The sequence below is a fragment of the Palaemon carinicauda genome, chromosome 5, assembly GCF_036898095.1.
Source record: "Palaemon carinicauda isolate YSFRI2023 chromosome 5, ASM3689809v2, whole genome shotgun sequence".
NCBI lineage: Eukaryota > Metazoa > Arthropoda > Malacostraca > Decapoda > Palaemonidae > Palaemon > Palaemon carinicauda.
In genome coordinates, this window is record NC_090729.1 from 135,712,935 (window position 1) to 135,736,819 (window position 23,885).

Sequence of the window (23,885 nt, forward strand, 5' to 3'; positions counted from 1 at the left end):
AAAACCAGTGTACAAGATTAAAGGATAGCTAAGTATCCCGTATTTCATATAATCAGTTATCCACAATAACAATGAAATAATAAGTACCTGGTAAGGAAGTCGACTTGAACCGTTACTCTGCCTTTAATAAGATCGTCTTCCTTACTGAGCGCAGCGTTCCTCTTGGGAGGCTGAATCAACTCAAAGGTGCTAAAGTATACAGGGCTGCAACCCATACTAAAGGACCTCATCACAACCTTTAACCTCGGCGCTTCTCAAGAAAGAATTGACCACCCGCCAAATCAACAAGGATGTGGAAGGCTTCTTAGCCGACCGTACAACCCATAAAAAGTATTCAAGAGAAAGGTTAAAAGGTTATGGGATTATGGGAATGTAGTGGCTGAGCCCTCGCCTACTACTACATTCGTTGCTACGAATGGTCCCAGGGTGTAGCAGTACTCGTAAAGAGACTGGACATCTTGAGATAGAATGATGCGAACACTGACTTGCTTCTCCAATAGGTTGCATCCATAACACTCTGCAGAGAATGGCTCTGTTTGAAGGCCACTGAAGTAGCCACAGCTCCCACTTCATGTGTCCTTACCTTCAGCAAAGCAAGGTCTTCTTCTTCCTTCAGATGAGAATGTGTTTCTCTAATCAGAAGCCTGAATAGTAAGAAACTGAGTTCTTAGAACTTGGATGAGAATGTGTTTCTCTAATCAGAAGCCTGAATAGTAAGAAACTGAGTTCTTAGAACTTGGAAAAGAAGGTTTCTTGATAGCACACTATAAGGCTTCTGATTGTCCTTGTAAAGGTTAAGACCTTTTTAGATAGTACCTAAGAGCTCTAACTGGGCAAAGTACTCTCTTCAGATCATTCCCCACCAAGTTGGACAGGCTTGGGATCTCGAACGACTTAGGCCAAGGACGTGAAGGAAGCTCGTTTAGCAAAAACCGAGCTGCAAGGAACATGTAGCCGTTTCAGATGTGAAAACAATGATCCTGCTGAAGGCGTGGATCTCACTTACTCTTTTAGCTGTTGTCAAGCACACGAGGAAAAGAGTTTTTAATGTGAGGTCCTAAAAAGAGGCTGATTGGAGAGGTTCAAATCTTGATGACATAAGGAACCTTAGGACCACGTCTAGATTCCAGCCTGGAGTGGACAACCGACGTTCCTTTGAGGTCTCAAAAGACCTAGGGAGGTCCTGTAGATCTTTGTTGGTGGAAAGATCCAAGCCTCTGTGGCGGAAAACCGCTGCCAACATACTTCTGTAACCCTTGATCGTAGGAGCTGTAAGGGATCTTACTTTCCTTAGATATAACAGGAAGTCAGCAATCTGGGTTACAGTGGTACTGGTTGAGGAAACTGCATTGGTCTTGTACCAGCTACGGAAGACTTCCCCTATAGACTGATAGATTCTGAGAGTGGATGTTCTCCTTGCTTTGGCAATCGCTCCGGCTGCCTCCTTCGAAAAGCCCCTAGCTCTTGAGAGTCTTTCGAAAGTCTGAAGGCAGTCAGACGAAGAGCGTGGAGGATTGGGTGTACCTTCTTTACGTGAGGTAGACTTAGAAGGTTCACTCTTAGAGGAAGAGTCCTGGGAATGTCGACCAGCCATTGCAGTACCTCTAAGAACCATTCTCTCGCGGGCCAGAGCGGAGCCAACCAACGTCAGCCGTGTCCCTTTGTGAGAGGAGAACTTCTGAAGTACCCTGTTGACAATCTTGAACGGCGGGAATGCATACAGGTCGAGATGGAACCAATCCAGCAGAAAAGCATCCACGTGAACTGCTGCTGGGTCTGGAATCGGAGAACAATACAACAGGAGTCTCTAGGTTATCGAGGTAGTGAACAGATCTATGGTTGGCTGACCCCACAGGGCCCAAAGTCTGCTGCAAACATTCTTGAGAAGGGTCCACTCTGTGGGGATGACCTGACCCTTCCGTCTGAGGTGATCTGCCATGACATTCATACCGCCCTGAATGAACCTCGTTACCAGTTAGCTTTCGATCTTTAGACCAGATGAGTAGGTCCCTTGCGATCTAGAACAACTTCCACGAAAGAGTCCCTCCCTGCTTGAAGATGTAAGCCAGGGCTGTGGTGTTGTCAGAGTCCACCTCCACCACTTTGTTAAGCTGGAGGGACTTGAAGTTTATCAAGGCCAGAATAACCGCCAACAACTCCTTGCAATTGATGTGAAGTGTCCTTTGCTCCTGATTCCATGTTCCCGAGCATTCTTGTCCGTCCAAAGTCGCACCCCAGCCCGTGTCTGATGCGTCCGAGAGGAGACGGCGGTCGTGTTTCTGAACAGCCAAAGGTAGACTTCCTTGAGAAGAAAGCTGTTCTTACACCACGCGAGAGAAGACCTCCTCTCTTCGGAAACAGGAACTGAGACCGTCTCTAGCGTCATGTCCTTTATCCAGTGAGCAGCTAGATGATACTGAAGGGGGGGGAGGTGGAGTCTCCCTAACACGATGAACAGGGCCAGCGATGAAAGTGTCCCTGTTAGACTCATCCACTACCTGACTGAGCATCGGTTCCTTCTCAGCATGCTCTGGATGCATTCTAGGGCTTGGAAGATCCTTGGGGCCGACGGAAAAGTCCGAAAAGCTCGACTCTGAAGATCCATACCCAAGGAGACAATGGTCTGGGATGGGACGAGCTGAGACTCCTCAAAATTGACCAGGAGGCCCAGTTCCTTGGTCAGATCCATAGTCCATTTGAAAATCTCCAGACAGCGACGACTTGTGGGAGCTCTTAAAAGCCAGTCGTCTGACGGAGCCGGACACAAGATCATGGTACTGCTGCACAGTCTGTGAACTGTCAATCATGGGCAAGCGAGGAAGTACAGTGACAACCCGAATCTGTCTAGACTGTCTGGGTCGTACAGACAAACTCCTTATCGGGTTGCTGAGGTTGCCGCACTGCGTCACAACAAGTCACTTCTGTTGGTTGTTGAACGTCTTCCCCGTGACACATTGACTCCGTAAACAAAAAATCCTCTAACAAGGACTAAGCTTGGACTGCATGTCTTGTAACACAGCTCAAGGTCTATGGGAGCAGGTGTGGTAACAGACGGGATTAGCGACTGAAGTGGAACCATTACCTTCCCTGGAAGCATGTTATGCTTAAATAAAAGTCCATAGGAGGCTATGCAGCTAAAGGCTTCCTCCAAATGACAGAGTCCTCAAGGGAATATCAGAAGGAGGGAGAAAAGAACTTTCTCATCTACAGGGACCATATCCTAGAAAAGCTAAGTTCTCTCAGTGAGGGTTCACTGGAGCAAAAGCAGCAGACTAGAAGGCAACGTTATGAAACTGCTTGACAGTCTAGTGAGTTGGCAACAACCAAAGATGTGTGACTGAGAAGCATGCGGTAAGGTATGCAGAGCATGTTGTATGCAGAGTATGCTGTATGCAGAGCATGCTGTATGTAGAGCATGTTGTATGCAGAGCATGCTGAATGCAGAGCATGCTGTATGCAGAGCATGTTGTATGCAGAGCATGCTGAATGCAGAGCATGCTGTATGCAGAGCATGTTGTATGCAGAGCATGCTGTATGCAGAGCATGCTGTATGTAGAGCATGTTGTATGCAGAGCATGCTGAATGCAGAGCATGCTGTATGCAGAGCATGTAGTATGCAGAGCATGCTGTAAGCAGAGCATGTAAGGTAAGCAGAGCGTGTGCATGGCGTTTAACATTTCTCAGAAATTCCATGACCAGTGCTAGAGTGCTTTATGCATGCTTGCATGGGGTTTTAATATCAACATAATATATACCTTACATTCATAACTCATGATTCATATTTTTGCCATATTTTGCGATATTGTTAAAAATATATTGCCAGGAATACAAATATATTTTTATAAGTAATACAAATAACCTCCATTATCATAAGGTTTGAAAATGGAGGTAAGGTATGCTGAACAGCAGAGTCAGAACGAGCTGGAACAACAATAGTTGTGGTTTCCTCTTCAAGACTCTGTTGAGGGAACACCTGAGGCTCAGTCTGCAAAGGCTGATCAAAGGAAGTAGCAGAAGGTAGGCGCATGGGTGGAGGAGGCTGACTCCTGGCATGAGTGGCTGAACTCAAGGGTTGCGCTTGCTGAGTGGTTGGCGGATGCGCAGTAGCAAGTTCCTGAGGAACGAGTTGAGGTTCCTGCGGTGTGAGCTGAGAGCGAAAAGGTAGTGGCTGCGCAGAACGCAGTAAAAATCTCGCAAGTTGAGGCTCCTGAGGCGCAAGGCTAAGGTGTTGAGGTGCTTGCCTTGAGGAGGGTTGAGCTCGCTGCAGCGAGAGCTGAGGAGACTGACTCATGGACGGGAGAGGTTGTTGTACCTCAACCGAGTGTTGCATCACTGGTGGAGCAGCAAGTGGAGGCGGAGGAAGAGAGGTATAATCCTCCTGATCCCATTGTAAAGGTTGCCTTAAGGAAGGCGGAGGCTGAACACCACTGGGAACAGCAAACTCAGAACGTGGCTCAACATCGTACGCCTGGCAGGTGGTACTGCGATCAGGCGGAGCGAGCGCAGGCGGAGCGAGCGCAGGCGGAGGGAGTGTAGGCGGAGGCGGAGGCGCAACACTCTCAGTCCGACACTCACGCATCAAGTCCGAAAGCTGTGCTTGCATGGACTGTAGTAGAGTCCACTTGGGGTCGGCAGAAACTACAGTAGGCTGAGGTAAAGCCTTAACAGTCGAGCTCTGTTGTGGCAGAACCTTACTCCTCTTAGGCGGAGTGCATTCAACCGATGACTGAGGAGAGTCAGAGCTAACCCAATGACTGCATCCGGGTTGTTGAACTCTAACTTCGTACGTCTGGCATAGGTCTGGACTTTACGTTTAAGAGGTCTTGAGACCTGAGACCAGCGTTTTCTCCCCTAAATTTCTTCTGCAGACGAGCAAAATAAGGGCTCAATCGTCTGCGGGTGGGAGTGACGGTCTCGGTAAGACACGCCCACAACCACCGAGGATACTTCTGTGCACCGATCAAGGCCTGCTGAACCCTTCTGCCCTTCGACATTGCTTCTCCCCTGGGCTTGGGAGCTTGCAAGAGGTCCCGGACTGGGAGGACGACTGGCGCGCACAGAAGTACCCTCACGCACAACACTGACACACTTTGCGCTAATCACTTATCACTTTGATTTTCTGTTTGCACTTATTTCACTGAACTCGAAACTTTAAGTGGTTTGTACCTGAAACACGCAATTCTATCCTTTCTCAAAAGTTAGTAATTGCGAAAACAGAATTACAATGTAACAGAAAAATCTAATGAAAGATAAATAATTCAGTGGTTGGAAAGAGACTAAACACTAGATCACTCTAGAAACGTTTACCTTCTTCCCCTAAAGAGACTAGGGAGAAGAGCAAAAAACGATAACAACGTTACTCGCTTGAATGAAACGTTTATCCTCCTCTTTCTCCCTCCGTCTCTATCTCTCTCTCTCTCTCTCTCTACTTAGAACCTGAGAGAAGAGCCCAATCATATATATCGTTAAAACATATTATTGTTAAAGGAAAAAACTGAAATATTTCCCAAAATGAAAAGTTCCTTTATTAGGATTAAAACCATTAAGTTAAGAAAGAATGAACAAAACGCTAGACACGGTTACTCTTACTGCAACGTGAAACCGTGAATATTCTCTCTCTATCGTAACGATAGAGCGCAAGTTGAAGGTTCTGAACGTCAACAACTGCAGAGACAAAACAAAACGTTAGTTCAACTTTGAAAACAGTACGAGACTATCAAAGAAATTCTTTCAAAGACATTAAAATAGCATAATATGTTAACAGGTAAAACCAAAATGACGGGCTCAAAGTTAATTAACTTCGGTACCAAGAAAAGACCGCCTACTATTAGGAAGGTCGAATATAAACAAATATAAAAATTAATTTTAATAAGTTTATAATAAAAGGAAGTTAATCGAAGAGGCCTATAAGAGGCGGAGAGATATAAAATAAATCTATAACTTTTGTTAAGCAAAATTAAGAAAGAGAGTCTATACTCTCTTAGACACCAACACTTCCGTCTAAGGGAAGGGTCGGCCATTAAAAAGTGAAAGAGAGTTCATACTCTCTTCGTCACCATAATTAATCAAATTAATTCCAAAAGCTAACTAAGCTAATATAGAAGTTTCCAGTAAAGCGACAGCCGAAATCAAAGAGAAATACTTCACCAAAGTCGTGAAAATACTCCAAGAACATAAGCGTATCCCAGAACGTCTTGCCGGAAGCACGACAGAGGAATAATTGAGGAGGTGTCAACAAGAAGTACTTGAGTACCTGGCCACAGGTGGCGCTGGTAAGTACACCCCCTTCTAGTATTGTGATAGCTGGCGTATCCCTCCATAGAATTCTGTCGGGCAACGGAGTTGACAGCTACATGATTATCGGGTAAGTTTAATATTGAAAAAAGGCTATTGCAATGATATACAAAGTGGTAATAAAGTAACTGCTATAGTATTTCTGGGCAAAGCCATAACTGGACAAAAACTCCATGCTAAGTTATAAAACCAAAATAAGAGCTACATATATTAATAATCATCCATGAAGTTCACATTCCCCAAAGCTTCTCCAACAGACATAACGCTAAAGTAATCAATAACGAAAAATTATGACTCCCAAAATCTGAAACTTATCAAATCAGTTTTTATTAACAAGTAAAGAAGGTCCTCAATTTAAAAATATTTAGAGATACAAACATAGATCCAACTGAAATTATAAATCCTCAGATATTGTATCATAGGTATATAAAAAAAATATATATATAATTTGATGCAGTAAGCAAGATGAATTTGCAATATGAAACGGGAATATTTGTTGACTTTTGCAGGGGAAAATTGTAGGCTTGCATGTTATTTGAAGCCTACCTTAGGCCTAAATTTAATGCAAACCATTTGACTTACAAACAGCTTCTTGGAAATGCTTTTTTGTTGACCAGGCAGACATGAGTCTTTATATAGTTTATTTATGACATATTTGTTTTGATGTTGTTGATAGTTTATATATGACATGTCTGTTTTGACGTTATTTTTTTTAGATTGATTTATTGTTAATTTGTTCTCTTCTCTTCATTTATTTCCTTATTTCCTTTCCTCACTGGGCTATTTTTCCCTGTTGGAGCCCCTGGGCTTATAGCATCTTGCTTTTCCAACTAGAGTTGTAGCTTGGATAGTAATAATAATAATAATAATAATAATTAAGATTAAGTTTGTAAGTTGAGGACTTTCTGTAACCATTTTCAATGGTAAAATTCAAAAGGTTATCAAATCTCATACAAAACACTTCAGTATTTGGACAGACTCTACATAGCTATTCCACTAAATTTCCTGAAGTCCTAATTTTCACTTGGGCTAACCCTACAATATTAACGTAACTTCCATTAGTCTTAAATATGAATTAAACCTCGTTACACTCCGAATATCTATTTCCATTTTTTAAAACTCCAAAAATTAAACTTTTTTTTAATACTGGTGTAAGGACAATCATCAAAATTTATTCATTCCAGAGCAGCTTTCGTATAAAGAGTCGTGTTTTACATGTAAATTTGCCTAATTTGTTCCAAGCTCTACGGAAACACCACATTAAATTTCATGATAAAGGTAAAACCAGAATGAAATACACTAAAGCCAAATTCATTTGAATCATTCAATACACCTAACGTAACCGTTAATACCTGTAAATGAAGTAGATATTTGAACATAAAGCAATAATAAATGGAAAATACAAAAAAAGATGCAAAAATGTGGAACTACTTTTCGAGTGAGGCGATGTTCAAAAACGGTGGCAGAGGAGGGAAAACGGCAGAAAAACATTAACAAATAACAAACACTAACAATTAACTTTACTAAACACATTAACAAATGCCAGAAAACATCAACACTCAATTTTACAAAACATTCCAAATTATTTTGTTTTTTGCTTTTTTCTATTTTCTACTTTTTTTATATTTTGCGTTTTGCTCTAGGTGATAGAGCGTGCTAGAAATAGGAATGAATGGCAAGCGATTTGACAGTTATGGGGGAGGGTGGACTGTGGCACCCTACCAGTACCAGCCAAACTCGGCTGAATCCCTCGCCAGGCTGGGAGGAGCGAAAAGGAAAAGTCCCCTTTTGTTCTATTTTTTTTTATATTGGCTATCCCCTAAAATTAAGGGGGATGTGCCTTGGTAAATAAAGAGAGGCTTTATAAATTTCATCAATTTCTCCACCTCCACTTTAGTTTTTTCATATAACTTTGACCTTCACATTGGCTTACTAATGGCCTCTGAAAAATATCGATCAAAGAAAGCTAGTTTCTACCTACTTATTAAAGGTTCCTGGAATGAATCGTGCAAATGTCATTAAACTGTGCAATCAAAAGACCTGTGTGACCCTTTTCGGGGCGTTTCTTTTCTATGAAATCTGCCACTTTGATACGAAGATAGCGTCTCAATTTCTGCTGTTGTTGTAGTTGTATCCGTGTCCTCCGCACCGCCAGAGAACTATTCCTTAACAGTCGTTCAGTGGCTCAGGTTGCGGAACAGGTTCAGGATTGTCAACGGTTTCAACTTTGCCTCCAGCTAGGTCTACGTCAAATCCCTCAAAGTCTCGTGCGGAGATGGCATCAAGCCACATCTTCTTCCACGAAGAGTTCAAAGTGTGCCTCAAAATCTACCAAGCTTGATCAATAAGTGAGGCGTATCATAATATCGAAATGCACTTTCCAAAATTCACGAAGGGTCAGATTCGTGCTGTCAGTGATTTCGAAACCTATCTTTGAAGAAATGTTTTGTATAGAGCTTCTTGAAATTTGAAATCCCTTACTGATCCATGGGCTGCAGGAGAGGGGTGGAGTTAGGTGGAAGGAAGAGAAACTTCATGAAGGAATATTCTGGGAGGTTATCATCCTCAAGGCCAGAAGGGTGAGCAGAGGCACTGTCCAACACCAGCAGACATTTCAGAGGGAGGTGGTTCTCTTCCAGATAATTTTCAGCAGTTGGACTGAAAATGGTTTAACTCCCTCTATGTAAAACTTCCTCATTACCCAGGCTTTCGCATTAGCCCTCCACATCAACGAAAGATTCTCGTTAAGCACTTTGTGTGACTTGAAGGCTAGAGAACTTTCCGAATGATACACCAGTGGGGCTTAACCTTGCAATCCCCACTGATATTGGCAGAGTGCAAGGATAAGCCTGTTCTTCATGGGCTTATGCCAAGGCAGCGGGCAGCAGCTTCTCTTCTGCCATGATATAGGTCCAACGAGGTATTTTTTCCAAAAGAGCCCAATTTCATCATTATTGAAGACTTGCTGGGGAATGTAGCCTTCCTGGAGAGTCAACACATCTTATTTCTTAACGAAGGCTTCAGCAGCTTTCGTGTCTGAGCTGGCCGCCTCCCCATGTCGCACCAACGAATGAACACCAATCCGTCTACTGAATTTTTCAAACTACCCATGTGAAGCCTTGAACTCTGGGGGTGCCTGGTGTGATGTCCGTTCTCCTGCATCGTCTTTGGCCTGAGCATGCATAAGGTCACCGAAAATGGCACTGGCCTTGTGGCAGATTAATCTTGGTTACTGTGTCTCCAGCATTTTCCTCGTCCTTAATCCAGAGAAAAAAGTCTCACCATCAAATCATGGACATGTGTAATGTGTAGATACAATACTTTTAAAGGAGATGATTAAAAGACAAAAATATCTATTCCCAAAGAGTAAGCGCGAGACGAGACGAGATTTGACTAGGACCCGTGATAAGGGAACTGTCCTGTTTTGACCAAGATGTCATCGTCTTAATTAGTGGAGTCAGCATATTTTGAGAAACCGAGCCTGAGGGAAATCCTTGTTTAGGATATATGACATCATGGAAGGACACGTGCTGCCCTTTTGTTACACGTGGTCCAGATTGCATCAGAAATTTCTTCTAGAAGCTTCCATGGCATAATCGAAGAGATGCAGAACTGTTAAAAAGAACACCTTCTATGGAGATGACCACTGCCCACTGTAATTAACTCCACCCATACATGGGTATATAAACATTAAGAAGAGATTGTCCAAGAGAGATAGGACAGGACATAAGACAAGAGAGGAACTACTTCCCATGTTTTAATGTCGGTTGTTGTTGATATTTATTTTACTTATTAAAAGAACCTGTAACGATTTTCAAATCGTAAGAACATGGCTCCTCTTACTGTACTTGAAAAGACAGTTACGCCTTTAGATCATGTTGCTGCTTTGCTGGCTTCCTTTTGCTTAAGGGTGGTGCTTATCGTCGACTAATTTCTGCCATAATCCTTAACGATGACACTCAACCATATGCCCCACATCATACTCCTTGATTATCTCCAGCTTCGTTTCCATAGAAAGCATCCTTTTCTTTCCTTTGGCATCAGCAACATTCTTAGGACTCATGGCTATAGAATTACTGGTTGAATAATGAAATACAAAAACTATACGTACAAAATTGAAGTCAACACAAATTCTATCAGAATGATAGCGAATGCGGAAACGAAATGGCCGCCCGAGGGATGCCGGCAGAAGTTTGATGTTTAAGATGCAGACCATTAGGAGAGAAGGATCTCATGGCCGTTACTAGCATCAGTGTAGGGACATAAACAATGGTAGAGAAGGACGATGGTGGCGAGTTTAAAGTTTACAAGGCCGGCAAAATTTAAAATTTTCAGCGGCTGGGTGAATTTCGTTTTTGTATCCCGAGTATTTTTACGTAATATGAGATGAAAAAACTTTACATGTTACGTAAAATGAGTTTCGTATACAGAAACTTTCGTATCTAGAGGTTTCATTTACTATATCATACTTCTTTGTATACTTGAAATACATATGATAGAGATACTCCTAATTATGCAGCCAGTGTGATTTCATGATAGAGATACTCCTAATTATGCAGCTAGTCTGATTTTAGAATACATAATTTAGTTATAATTTATAAGATCCTCACTCATAAATGTCTTTTCTAACAGGGACAAAATAAAATTGAGCAATAACAGATAAAACCTACATCTGTAAAGAAATTAAGAATGGTTAACATATAGTTCTAATTCTTACGTGAAAGAGAAGCAGCTCTTACTGTTTATGCAATGATTATCAGGCAACTAACATCATCACCCTGACAAGTAGTCTTTTACAAGGACCTAGAGCAGCAAAACTGCAATGCCAAGATGATGCAATGAAGCAGGCAATGACAACAACCTTTAAGGGTACTCTGAAATCATGGGACCTTTGCAGATGAAGTTTACTAAAAGCAAATATTCACATCATTCCCATTTGTATGTTTAAACATTACAACCACTAAATTTAAAAGATGCTTTTGAAATAATTGTTAATTTTCAACTACATGCTTGATGCAGGGCTAAAACATTACAAAAAATTATTAATTACTGCATGCAAAGACTTTGATTTTCATTCTTCATGGAGCAACAAAAGGGTACCTACTGTAAGCCATAGGATGCAGAAAGAATGCTAACAGTGTGTATACTCGAGTCAATGACAAAACTTATGTAAGGGTTACCAAATTCCATTGCATTACATGGCATTGTACAGTATAGTGTACCTTTGTGATATCCCTTCTTAGGAGAACCCTTACTCTCTGCCTTCTAATTTCAATTAATTCCATTTCATCTCTTTCTAAAATACCAGTTCATCTTCTTCACTTCCCATATTTCATTCAAGAATAAATATTTCCTGCAAGCCCATCGAGTGTCAAAATGACTCGGCAGACTCAATTAATAATAATAATAATAAACAATAGTCCACTCACCTCTCTGATAGCATTAGTGACTTGAGCTCTCTGTAGACCAGCAGATGACCCAGACAGAGGGGCTACAATTCCAGATGGCAACTGAGCTGGGGGAAGACTTTGTTGTGGTACAGCAACGGTGCCCTAATAAAAACAGGGGAAATATCAGTCACTGAAACCCTCTATTACTGTTACAATTACATTATTGTACTAGCAGCCTATCAAAACCAAGTTTGACGAGCACAAACAAAACCTTTCATGCAAAGTCAGAACATATAACTAACTAAACTTTAATAAAAACCCCACAATTACTTAAGAAACTAGTAAATCTACTCATCATGCTTCACCATCTGATCACAATCAAGATGCTTTCCAACCATTAATTCAAACGCCCAACAAACAACGACAAAACATGCTAAATTTTCCAACCACAGTCTCTCACAATCAAAAACATAAGATGCAAAGTTAAGATTCCCATCTATAAGATGAACATCTAAATTTAAATTGAAGAAAACAACTATAGTCATGACATGAAAACATTAGCAAGAATAAATGGTACTGAATTAAATTCTAATAAGAGCGCTTTAATATTTTTTCCTTATACAATAAATAGGAAACATTTGAAGAAAAATTGTGGAACTAAATTTCGCAATAAAGATACATAAAACTAACACAATAAAATAACTTTATATCAAACAAGCAGGCAAATCTATTTCATATCTTTTTTAAATACAATTTTTTACAAAACCACACCTGAATCTCCTCTTTATGTCCTTAATAACTCTCTTTGAAATCTATCAACGTAAAATTTTTACCATATATTCTTATGTAATAATAAATTCTCTAGTGTTCAATTGCCAAAAGATTTTATATCAATTCTTGCTAATATACTTTATTAGATGCCATGCAACATCATTTCAGTTCCACACGACAATCCAAAAGAAGATATATTCCTACAGTAATGCATTTACAGTTTTTACATATCTAATGTTAAATGCTTTCACATTAAGATTCCCACAAATTAGGTCCTCGGGCTACAGCAGAGATCTGTTCCTACAATAACTAAGTTCTGATGATATTACAGTACAGTAATAAAGTCATAATCAAAGACATTGAAATACTTTGAGACGTGGAAACTGTGTAGGATATAAATGCAGAATAAGATGAAACCGACAACAACAACAACAAGGTCTAAACCACTGTAACCCGAGGACTAACAGTTATCTAAGAAGTCATTGACACATTGACAAAATATCAATGGAATTTGATAACATGTTTTGAGTAACATCTAAAACTGGCAACCACAACTATAATTATTTTTGCCTCCACATTGACATATCATAAGACAAAATAATTTCTACTACAGAAGTACGAGCTACTTAATGTAATCAATTTTCGTGCACAGCAGGCTTACAAGTACCATAAGGAAGTACTGTACTGTATAATACCACAAGGAGGTATTGTACAAGCACAGGCAAAACGAAGCACATGCAAAAGAAAGCTAAACCTTTACCTTGATCTTCATTTCCAAAAAGAACTTTTTAGTAGTAGTTTTATGAACAATAATACAGTAAACATATTATAAACTTTGACGAAACATTTACTCAATACATTTCTGACAATAATTCACAATCATTCCTTGAAATTGTAAAATGACTACAAATCTAACATCTTACGATCAATGAATAATATGGTGTTTACCAAAATGACCTTTACACTAATTATGTATAGCCTCTGTACCATGGTCTTCCACTACCTTAGGGATACAGTTCTCTTGCTTGTGGGTACACTCGAACACACTATTTTATATTATTTCTCTTCCTCTCGTACTTTTTGAAGACTTTCGTTTACAGTGAACCCTCGTTTATCGCGGTAGATAGGTTCCAGACCCGGCCGCGATAGGTGAAAATCCGCGAAGTAGTGACACCATATTTACCTATTTATTCAACATGTATATCCAGACTTTTAAAACCTTCCCTTGTACGTAGTACTGTTAACAAACTACCCTTTAATGTACAGAACACTTAATGCATGTACTACAGTACCCTAAACTAAAACAGGCACAAATATTAAAGGTGATTTTATATCATGCGTTTCCTAAACACGCTAAAAAGCACGATAAAAAATGGCAACCAATGTTTTGTTTACGTTTATCTCTGATCATAATGAAGAAACAAACTGGAGGTAGAGCTTTGCTTATTACCCAGACATATTTCCCATACTTTTCCCTTAGAACTACATCACATCTTCCTACTTTAGATATATATATATATATATATATATATATATATATATATATATATATATATATATATATATATATATATATATATGTGTGTGTATATATATATATATATATATTTATATGTATACACATATACATATATACATACTTACATATATACATAAATACATGCATACATGCATACATATATATATATATATATATATATATATATATATATATATATACATATATATATATTACTGTATATATATGGGTTATGGAAAAAATCCGCTAAGTGGTGAATCCGCGATGGTCGAACCGCGAAGTAGCGAGGGTTCACTGTATATAGGAAAGATTTATTCTAATGTTACTGTTCTTGAAATACTTTATTTTAATCGTTCATTACTTCTATTGTAGTTTATCTCCTTTCCTCACTAGGCTATTTTCCCTGTTGGAGCCCTTGGGCTTATAGTATCTTGCTTTTCCAACTAGGGTTGTAGCTTAGTAAGTAATAATAACAGTAATAATAATAATAATAATAATAATAATAATAATAATAAAAATAATAGACCATATGTTGTCTTAATAAAAAAAAGAAATATGAAAAACCTACAAACAGGCTTGAATCTTTAACAAAGTAATCTAGTATCGCAAAGGCTAGAGACATGTTATCAAGATCAAATTCATGATGAATGGAATCCCTACAAAACTACACTACATTATCTTGTCAACAAATAGAATATCCGAGGAACAATTAATATACTGTATTACGCCATACTGAAAGACAGTTATAAATTTAAAAATTACTAATGCAAGAAACCTAACCACCAAGTCAATCATGGCATTCATTACACTTATCAAAACTTTTATCAATCAAGCTTACTTCTTGTAATACAGTGCAGTAACTTATTAAATTTGAAAAGAACAAGATATTTCGCACATGGATTTTTCACAATAAATTCCAATAGTATACATGTGAAACAAAAACAAAAACTAAATAAATTAATCAAATGAAAACAAACCAATTATACATACATACACACACACATATATATATATATATATATATATATATATATATATATATATATATATATAAATATATATATATATATATATATATATATATATATATATATATATATATATCTATAAATATATAAATAAATATATAAATATATACATAAACATATAAATATATATATAAACATATAAATATATATATATATATATATATATATATATGTATATACATACATACATATATATATATATATATATATATATATATATATATATATATATATATACACACACATATATACACACACATATAATGTAGCTAGCATAAATTTACAACTACTGTACGACAAATATGTGAGATTGTGTTTCCAAAAAATTTACCCAAGCAATAATGTGCATATTCAGTGTAACGATGTAATAATTCAGAAATATATACTGAAATATTCTCGAAATAAAATTTAGTGAGTAATTTCTATGATTTACCATACAATGTGCTTCTTAAATAAAGTTTGGTGATTGTAATTACAAAAGCTGTGAAACCAGATACAAAGTTAAATTATGACTAATCCCAACCATGTGAAAATATGGCACAGAATGCAAAGAATGACGGTACGTAGTGACCAAGAGTTCAACGTACGTACAACACAGAAACCTAAGTTGGACATCTACGGTATCTCTTGACATTCTAAAATGCAATTGCATTTCCATTCAGGCTCTTCCCCCCAAAAAACACATCTTAACCCCAAAGTCAAACTACTTACTGGTTGCATCAATGCGACGGGGAGATACTCGGGCATGTTAGCGGCAATCATTTCATGCGTAAACTCCAGCCCCATGTAGTCGCCCAGAGCTGGGTATAGGTGGGCCATGTTGGACTGCACAAAAATAAAAAGAAACGAAACATAGAAGCTGCTAAGGTTATCTACAGCTAAACAATAAGAAAAATAAAGAGAGAAATCCCAATTAGGCTATGTCGGCCTGGATATGCGATATCTTGAAGCCAATTTTGTATACTACAAAGGTCTGTTGTCTCTCCTTATTCTAAATTTATTCTAGGAAACAGAAGGCTATCTTTCATACTATGTTTTTATGCGTAAGCGACCTCAAATACCTTTAGAACAACACTAAATCTTGCCTAAGAATCTCCTTAAAGCAGATGATTATGTCATGAAATAATTTATGAGGCAGTGCAACATAACTAGGATAAAAATGAAAATTTATTTTTTGTTAAATCTAAAGAATATGTTGACAACCTACTTTACAGCTACACTGTTAAAATATTTCTGCGTTCAGCTCAAATATCACAGTAGTTGAACATAATTCAAGATATGATTTACAAAATTAAGATGTACATTACATCTTCAAACTATATAGTTTGAATTATAAAGGGTTCCTTGAAGAAAAATTCAATGGAAATTTGAAGTTAATAACTCTTTCACTAACAAATTAATATAGAGAAAGTTTATATAAAAAAGTTGTCTTATTCCATTGCAAAAATATAAATAAACTAAGGAAGAATTCAATAAAATAGTAGACAAACATAAACTGAGAAAATACAGTATACTGTACAACTAAAAGGTCGGGAGATACAAGGGAAGTCACTCGTCCATAAATCTGAAAGCCCAGTTTTAAAAGAATAGGTCTTCCATTAACCCATACAGTACTGTACCCCCTGCACAATTTTACGTTGCACTCATCAAGTTATACAACTCGTCAATACAACGTATACAAGAATTGCAAACTCCTGATTCAAGAACAACCTAATTTTAAAGACAAACCTTTTAATATGACATCTTTAGATTTCACCCAGTCAAAGAGAACCCATATATGACCTTTCAACCCAATGATAAATTATGCCTTGTACAATCTGCATACATAGATAACTTTGTACAGTGTTTAGTAAAATGCAACCTCTGTATGTATAGTGCTGTGCTTAACCAATATTGAATGAAACCTTTTTCTTCATAGTATAACAAACCTTCAAAACACTGGTCAAAGACAATACTGTACTTCCAAAATGTCGATAAGGACAGGGCTTCCATCAGCAGGGGTTACAGCATTTCTTCTGGCAGGCTCATTATCAGCCATTATGTGGGAGACCCATGCTGAACTAGATTATTAAATCAGGAGTTTAGTAAAGCTTGTATTTTCATCATATACTGTACATGCATTTTGTAGCGTTTCCAGTACCGTAACAAAATACAATCATGTCATTGGGGATCTATGCAATTACCTACACTATAATACAGTACTTTACTCGACTTCCAACTTCAAGTGTCATTAGTGTCCCTAGTTTAGGGATCCACGAGACAAAGTAAAAAAACAAATATTGAACTAAATGACACATTAAAAGTATTTCTCAATTTCAGTTTGTGCATCAAACCACCACTGATCAAAGATCAAATTATCATCTTGATTATCTTGAGCAAAAGCAAATTGGCTTCAAAATTTTATTTATAAAGATAAAAAGAAATCGGTGAAAAATTCATGTTCTCTGTACAGGCACTCCATTGCTGCTCTGGCACACATGACAGATCAAACTCTCACCTGTTACAAGGTCTCAAGCTAAGAAGTCAAGAGTAACAATCTTAAGCTAGGAATTATAGGGAAAGAAATTAAGCAAAAACCTAGACAATATGGAAATACAACTTACCTTATTCTCAGACTCTGGGGGATGAAGGGGATAGGGAGGCAGTGTGGGCTGAGCAGGCGGTGCTGTTGCTGCACCTCCGCCAGAGTTAGTCATCTGAGTTACCAACTGGACCTGAGCCTGGAGGAAGATTCAACTGGTAAGGAAACTAAGACAGGTGAAATTTTCATACTTGGCTCTTCTAAACTCACAAGTGATGTGCTGTTCTATACTTCTTATAGTTGTATATGAAACACTATGTAAAAAAGTCAATACACAATATTGTAGTCATTTGAAAAACCAAGAATGCCTGGCTATTTTACTAAAAAATAGGGGACATTTTACGTATAAACAACAGGGGAATTACAATTTCCCTTCTGGTAAAATGGATTTGCATGAAGAAAATAAAAGGAGAAAACTCAAAGACTGACATAAAATAAGTGACTAAATAAATAGGTTAATATAAAACTTTACTAGAAAAGTTCAAGAACTTTGGGTATTCATGACCTACTCTGTAAAAAAAAAAAAAAAAAAAAAAATCCACATTCAAATACATATAATCAATATTTTGTACTTGAAGTCCTTTACTGTACAGACATTAATCATTGTACACTAAAAACTTAATTCAAATTCAAATCTCACCTTCCCCAACTGGTCCACCTTCATATCCTCTAACGATGGGTACAGACTCATCTTGGCCTGCAAGAACAAAAGCAGCAGTAAATGCCATGCAAAGATATTACCATGTAAGCCTCATCTCCATAAATATTGACAAAATAATCTAATTGCATAATTAGGTATAGACAATAGCACAGTACACTGAAAAAATTTATAGTAATGCTACTAAAAACTATACATGTACTTATTGTACACAATTTTTAATAACATTTAAAAAAAAATCCAAATCAATGCTATATTAATTTCATGATCCAAGAATGAGTCCCTAAAATAATAACAATAATTATGATTATTTAAAAAACAATAATAATCACTTTGATAGTAATAACCATTTAATAATCTTAATTGCTAACTACCTACAAACATCTACAAGAACATCCTGTGGATGATACCTCAATAAAAAAAATTATTGCAGCAAACAGAAATACGAATTTTGACCATTTGTTGCAATATGAAGGAAAAAACAAGAGGCTGACCAACAAGATGGAGGAAAGGAAAGGGTCTTAGTTTAGCAGAGGGACAAAGAATGGGTACAGGTGTTGGTGTGAGAATGTTATACGCACACATTCGTTGTTCTGCCTCATATCTCTTCAATGTGATATAGAATTATTTAGAGTTGTAGGTTACTTCTTGAAATAAGTCAAAGTTGAATTAACTTTAAACAAATTTACTGTTAATTCCATCACTGGAGTATGGATGGTTTGGTCGGAAGACCATTCCGTATGAAAATATAAGTAGAACTAACTTTAACATAGGCGTCACAGGTCTCTCCCCAGAAATAGATTTTTCCTTCGTCAAAATCCCTTTAGTTATCTCAGCATTTATTACAGATATGATCACACAGGATTATAATTGGAAGCCATCTGTTTCCGGGTAGAGATCAAAAGGTCAACTGTTTCTCACGGGATGCTTGTGATATGATGACTATACATAACAAAATGTTACCTATGCAATGATTTAGCTTGGTCTTACTTTCGCATCCTGTTATGGCTTGTCGTTCACACTCCAACTCTCCTATGATCCCTTGGGTCATGGGTTTATCAATGTATTATCATTACTCAGGTAGGGGCCGAAAAAATAATGCAAAGACCTCAAGTAATGCCCACAGTGCACTGTCAGCACAAGTTAATGCCAATGACCTCTGGCAATGAAACGTACTTAAGAATAAATACTAATTTCAAATAAACTAATTCATATTCAATCTCCTTCGGAAATATTACTCATCAAATTATAGAGTATTAACACACAACATGGAATTAACTTAGATGGTCAAATGAGGAACTGATGTGGAATTTAATATCTGTTCAAAGATTAAAAGTAAAGTATTGCACTTGTGGATTAAAATTTACCACATCCATTTCGATTTGCAAATGGGTTTAAATAGCTAAACACTGACTAGTAGGAATGTGTAAAAAAATTCCAGTCCAATACGGTGACAAAACATCTCAAATTGGTTGAATTTCATACGATTTCTGAGAGGATTAGAGAAGGAAAGGCATTGTTTTAAAGAACTCATCTGTTGATGTCCCATAACTACTGTACATTTAAGTATACACTATGTAGCCTTCCATACCATAAATGTCAAGTAATGCCCAGAACCTTTTGTTTGTAAATTTGTAAGATCAATAAAAAGTAAAAAAGGTGACCTTGACCTTCCAAAATTTAATCCATTTCCAGCTTGTTACATAACAGTTAATCCCAGCAATTTTCATTACTCCTCTATTATAATTGTGGCCAGGAAGTTGATCACAAACAAACCCACGAAAAGGGGCAAAAATATAACCTCCTTCCAACTTTGTTGGCGAAGGCAATGATGCAGCCTCTTTCACTGTACATCAAAGTATATCTGACCGGCAATAAGGAAAATCAAAGTACCAGCATTTCCTGTACTGTAGAGGCTTTAAACTTCCAAAAACACAGTATAAAAAGTGAATATTGTGCCAAATTCATGGTTTGTAATGGCTAAAAAAAACTTTTAGAAGTATAAAACTTAACTCAAAACTACCATCACAGACAGTACTGTACAAAGAAAATTTATGAAACACTACAGTATCAAGGATTAGGGTATCTAACACTTGACCCATTTGTAGTGCCATAGCACTACAAATATATATATGTATATATATATATATATATATATATATACATATATATATACATATATATATATATATATATATATATATATATATATATATATATATATATACATATATATATATATATATATATATATATATATACATATATATATATATATATATACATATATACATATATATATATATATATATATATATATATATATATATATATATATATACATATATATATATACATATATATATATATATATATATATATATATATATATATATATATATACATATATATATATACATATATATATATATATATATATATACATATATACATATATATATATATATATATATATATATATATACATATATATATATATATATATATATATATATATATATACATATATACATATATACATACATACATACATACATACATATATATATATATATATATATATATATATATATATATATATATATATATATATGTATGTATGTATGTATGTATGTATGTATGTATATATGTATATATATATATATATATATATATATGTATATATATATATATATATATATATATGTATATATATATGTATATATATATATATATATATATGTATATATATATGTATATATATATGTATATATATATATATATATATATATATATACAGTATATATAAACAGTTACTAATCTTAAGATATTTTATACTTCTATTCATTATTTTTCATAACCTTTATAGTTATTTATTTCCTTATTTCCTTTCCTCACTGGGCTATTTTCCGTTGGAGCACAACCTTACAGCATCTTGCTTTTCTAACTAGGGTTGCAGTTTAGCAAGTAATAGTAATAATATCAATAATAATAATACATGTTGCAAAAAAATCAGCACATGCACACACAATATTGTTCCATTCCAGGATAATGAAAAAGAAAATGTATCTAGCGACAAAGACACCTTCCGATTATTTTATCTACTCAATAGAGAAGTAGCAGAAAAAGATGATAAATTAAAAGGCCTAGCCCCGAGGGACGTTCAGAAGACAGATGTACTGGAAAGGATCGAAGAGAATGAAAATAACTAATTTCACATCAAACGTAAATCAAAGACAATATATAACAAAAAGTATAAGATGATGATTATTTTATTGTATTCTAGCTTACCTCAAAATAAACTTGTAGTAATCTAATTACTGTACCTGAATGGCTCAAGATTTTCAAAAATAAAAGACCAACTTGCCAAGAATACCCAGTTGCATGAAAAAATGTATTCCAGTTAGGCTGTACTCGCAGAGCACAAATAGGCCTGATTTACACCCCACAATTATTACAACAGGCACTAATTTTCCTACATTACATTGTAATACTGATACACCCTAACACTATGCATGTTAATTCCTCTCTCAAAAAGAATAAGAGAAACAAATCTTTAGCAGACAAACCATGAACTTCAAGTACGACAATTAGCTTTAAAAAATTATATTAGCATAGGCAGAATGCTTAAGAAAAAGCTACGAGATGACACACTATCATTTAAAAGCAGGCTTGCGAGACGTGAAAAAACCTTACAATGCTGAAATATCTTACAAAATATCTTATGGTGCCTTTGCATATCAGCAGCCAGTTCCTCCAGCAAGCATAAAATATGGACACCAACTAGACTAAAATTAGCCCTCTAACCTAACCTACAAGCCGTGTCCTTACCTACTTACCTAATGGGGAGCTGAAGCCCCTGCGACCCCCTTTACACTGCTGTATTCTTAGTCAGCCATTGTCACATACCAGATGTCCGCTATCATACATACAACCCCATCTTATTATGGAGTATAATCAGTTTAAAGGGGTGTATGTAAGATAGCAGCCACCTGTATGTATGATGACGGCCGACTAAGAATACGGCAGTGTAAGGGGGATCGCACGTGGGGGAGTTGGCCCCATCCCGTTAGTTAAGTAGGTAAGGAATCTGCTTGTAGGTTAGGTGGGCAAATTTAGGTTATTCAAGTGTTTATTTTCTATGCACGCAGGCAGAACTAGCCGCTGATATACAAAGACTCCAAAGCTTTCAAAAAGATACTGTAGACCTTTTAGTTTTCTAAATGCTTTGATACTGTATCTTTGACAATTAACTTGGATTACAGTGTGTAATATTATAAATAATAAAACAATATGTAAGACAAATCTTGAAGACCTCAAGGGCTTTTGCAAAGTGACAGGACCAAGAAACTGAACTTAAAGTAAGGACTAACTTAGAATATGGCAGTGTAAGGGGGTGTAAGGGGGTGGCAGGGGGATGTTAGCCCCCCCCACCCATTTGCTAAGCAGGTAAGGACACGGGTTGTAAGTTAGATTAGGGGGGAGAGTTTAGGTTAGTTGATGTCCATTTTGAATCCACACGGGAGGCACTGGCCGCTGATATACAAAGGCTCCAAGTAAAGTAAGCCTACGTGAATTTGCCTAACACATTCAAAACATACATAGAATGAATACATGAATTTATCAAAATGCTTTTCAAAAATAATACAGTAAGATCTTAAATTGTATGAGCCCAATGTCGAACCAACATGCCAGTTGGTAAATGCCAGTTCAAGAGAGTAGACCTACAGTGAAGAAAAGATGTACTGAGAGAAGAAAGGTTAGGTTAGGTTGGAGGGAGATTTGTTGTTAGGATATTCACTTGTTCAAAGTAAAAATAAATGATGCTGAAACACAGACATGGTAGAATGCATCACTCCCCCTAGGTTACATTGCCCTGTAATAGACTACAATAAAACAGAAAATAGATTTACCACTGAGCCTCTCATATTGATCAGGAGTTTCAGAACATAGGAAGCGAAAAAATTAAATGACTATACAATATGCTAAATGTAAAACTAAGAAAACAATAACATATTTGTATATGAAGGTAAATACAGTACTTGTATCATTTGATTATCCCAAAAGAAGGCGTAACCAATAGACCAATAGGCCTAGCTGTAGGTCTCCCTTGGATCATAGCATGAGCCTAGGATATAAGGATAAGCCTACCTTATTAAATAGCAAGCAAATGATTATTTGCCATAGGAGAGTAACAATGACCAACAAAGTTGAAAACTTCTTTCAAAACATCACGCAATATCTAAGCATAAATGTTGGACGAAATTGCTTTATCCTAACTAGACACACAAACATATCACCCAATTTTCAGGCCTATTATAAAAGACAGGACACAATGACGTCATTAAAATATGGCCACCGATATACACGATAATAAAGTATCACTTACTTCTTCGAGGGCGTAAATTCACACCAAATCCACTCAAGTGCAGAACACCTATGACTGCTACAAGTGCTGCGATCCTCCACTTTTGTTTATCCAGAGCCATTCCTTGGACGAAAAGATCTGTGACGTCATCATCCGGGACTTTATCCGTATCTAAACTAAACCTCACGGACACAAAGTTCGTATGTATACTAAAACTACAATATGCCGTCCCTTGATAACTTGCCAGAGACATATATTTATTCATTATAAATTATG

General features: G+C 36.6%; 1 protein-coding gene across 1 annotated transcript in view; it reads right to left on the minus strand.

The window, feature by feature from the left end:
- LOC137641498 (syntenin-1-like) overlaps window positions 1-23,785 on the minus strand; it is a 35,696-nt gene extending 11,911 nt beyond the window's left edge. Inside the window, exons 1-5 of the mRNA XM_068374117.1 lie at window positions 23,631-23,785; window positions 18,224-18,280; window positions 17,606-17,722; window positions 15,714-15,827; window positions 11,724-11,846 (exon numbers count right to left, since the gene is read on the minus strand). Coding sequence (XP_068230218.1) covers window positions 11,724-11,846; window positions 15,714-15,827; window positions 17,606-17,722; window positions 18,224-18,274 — 405 coding nt within the window. The 5' untranslated portion in view covers window positions 18,275-18,280; window positions 23,631-23,785. The remainder of the gene's footprint in view (window positions 1-11,723; window positions 11,847-15,713; window positions 15,828-17,605; window positions 17,723-18,223; window positions 18,281-23,630) is intronic.
- Between the last annotated feature and the right edge of the window lie 100 nt (window positions 23,786-23,885).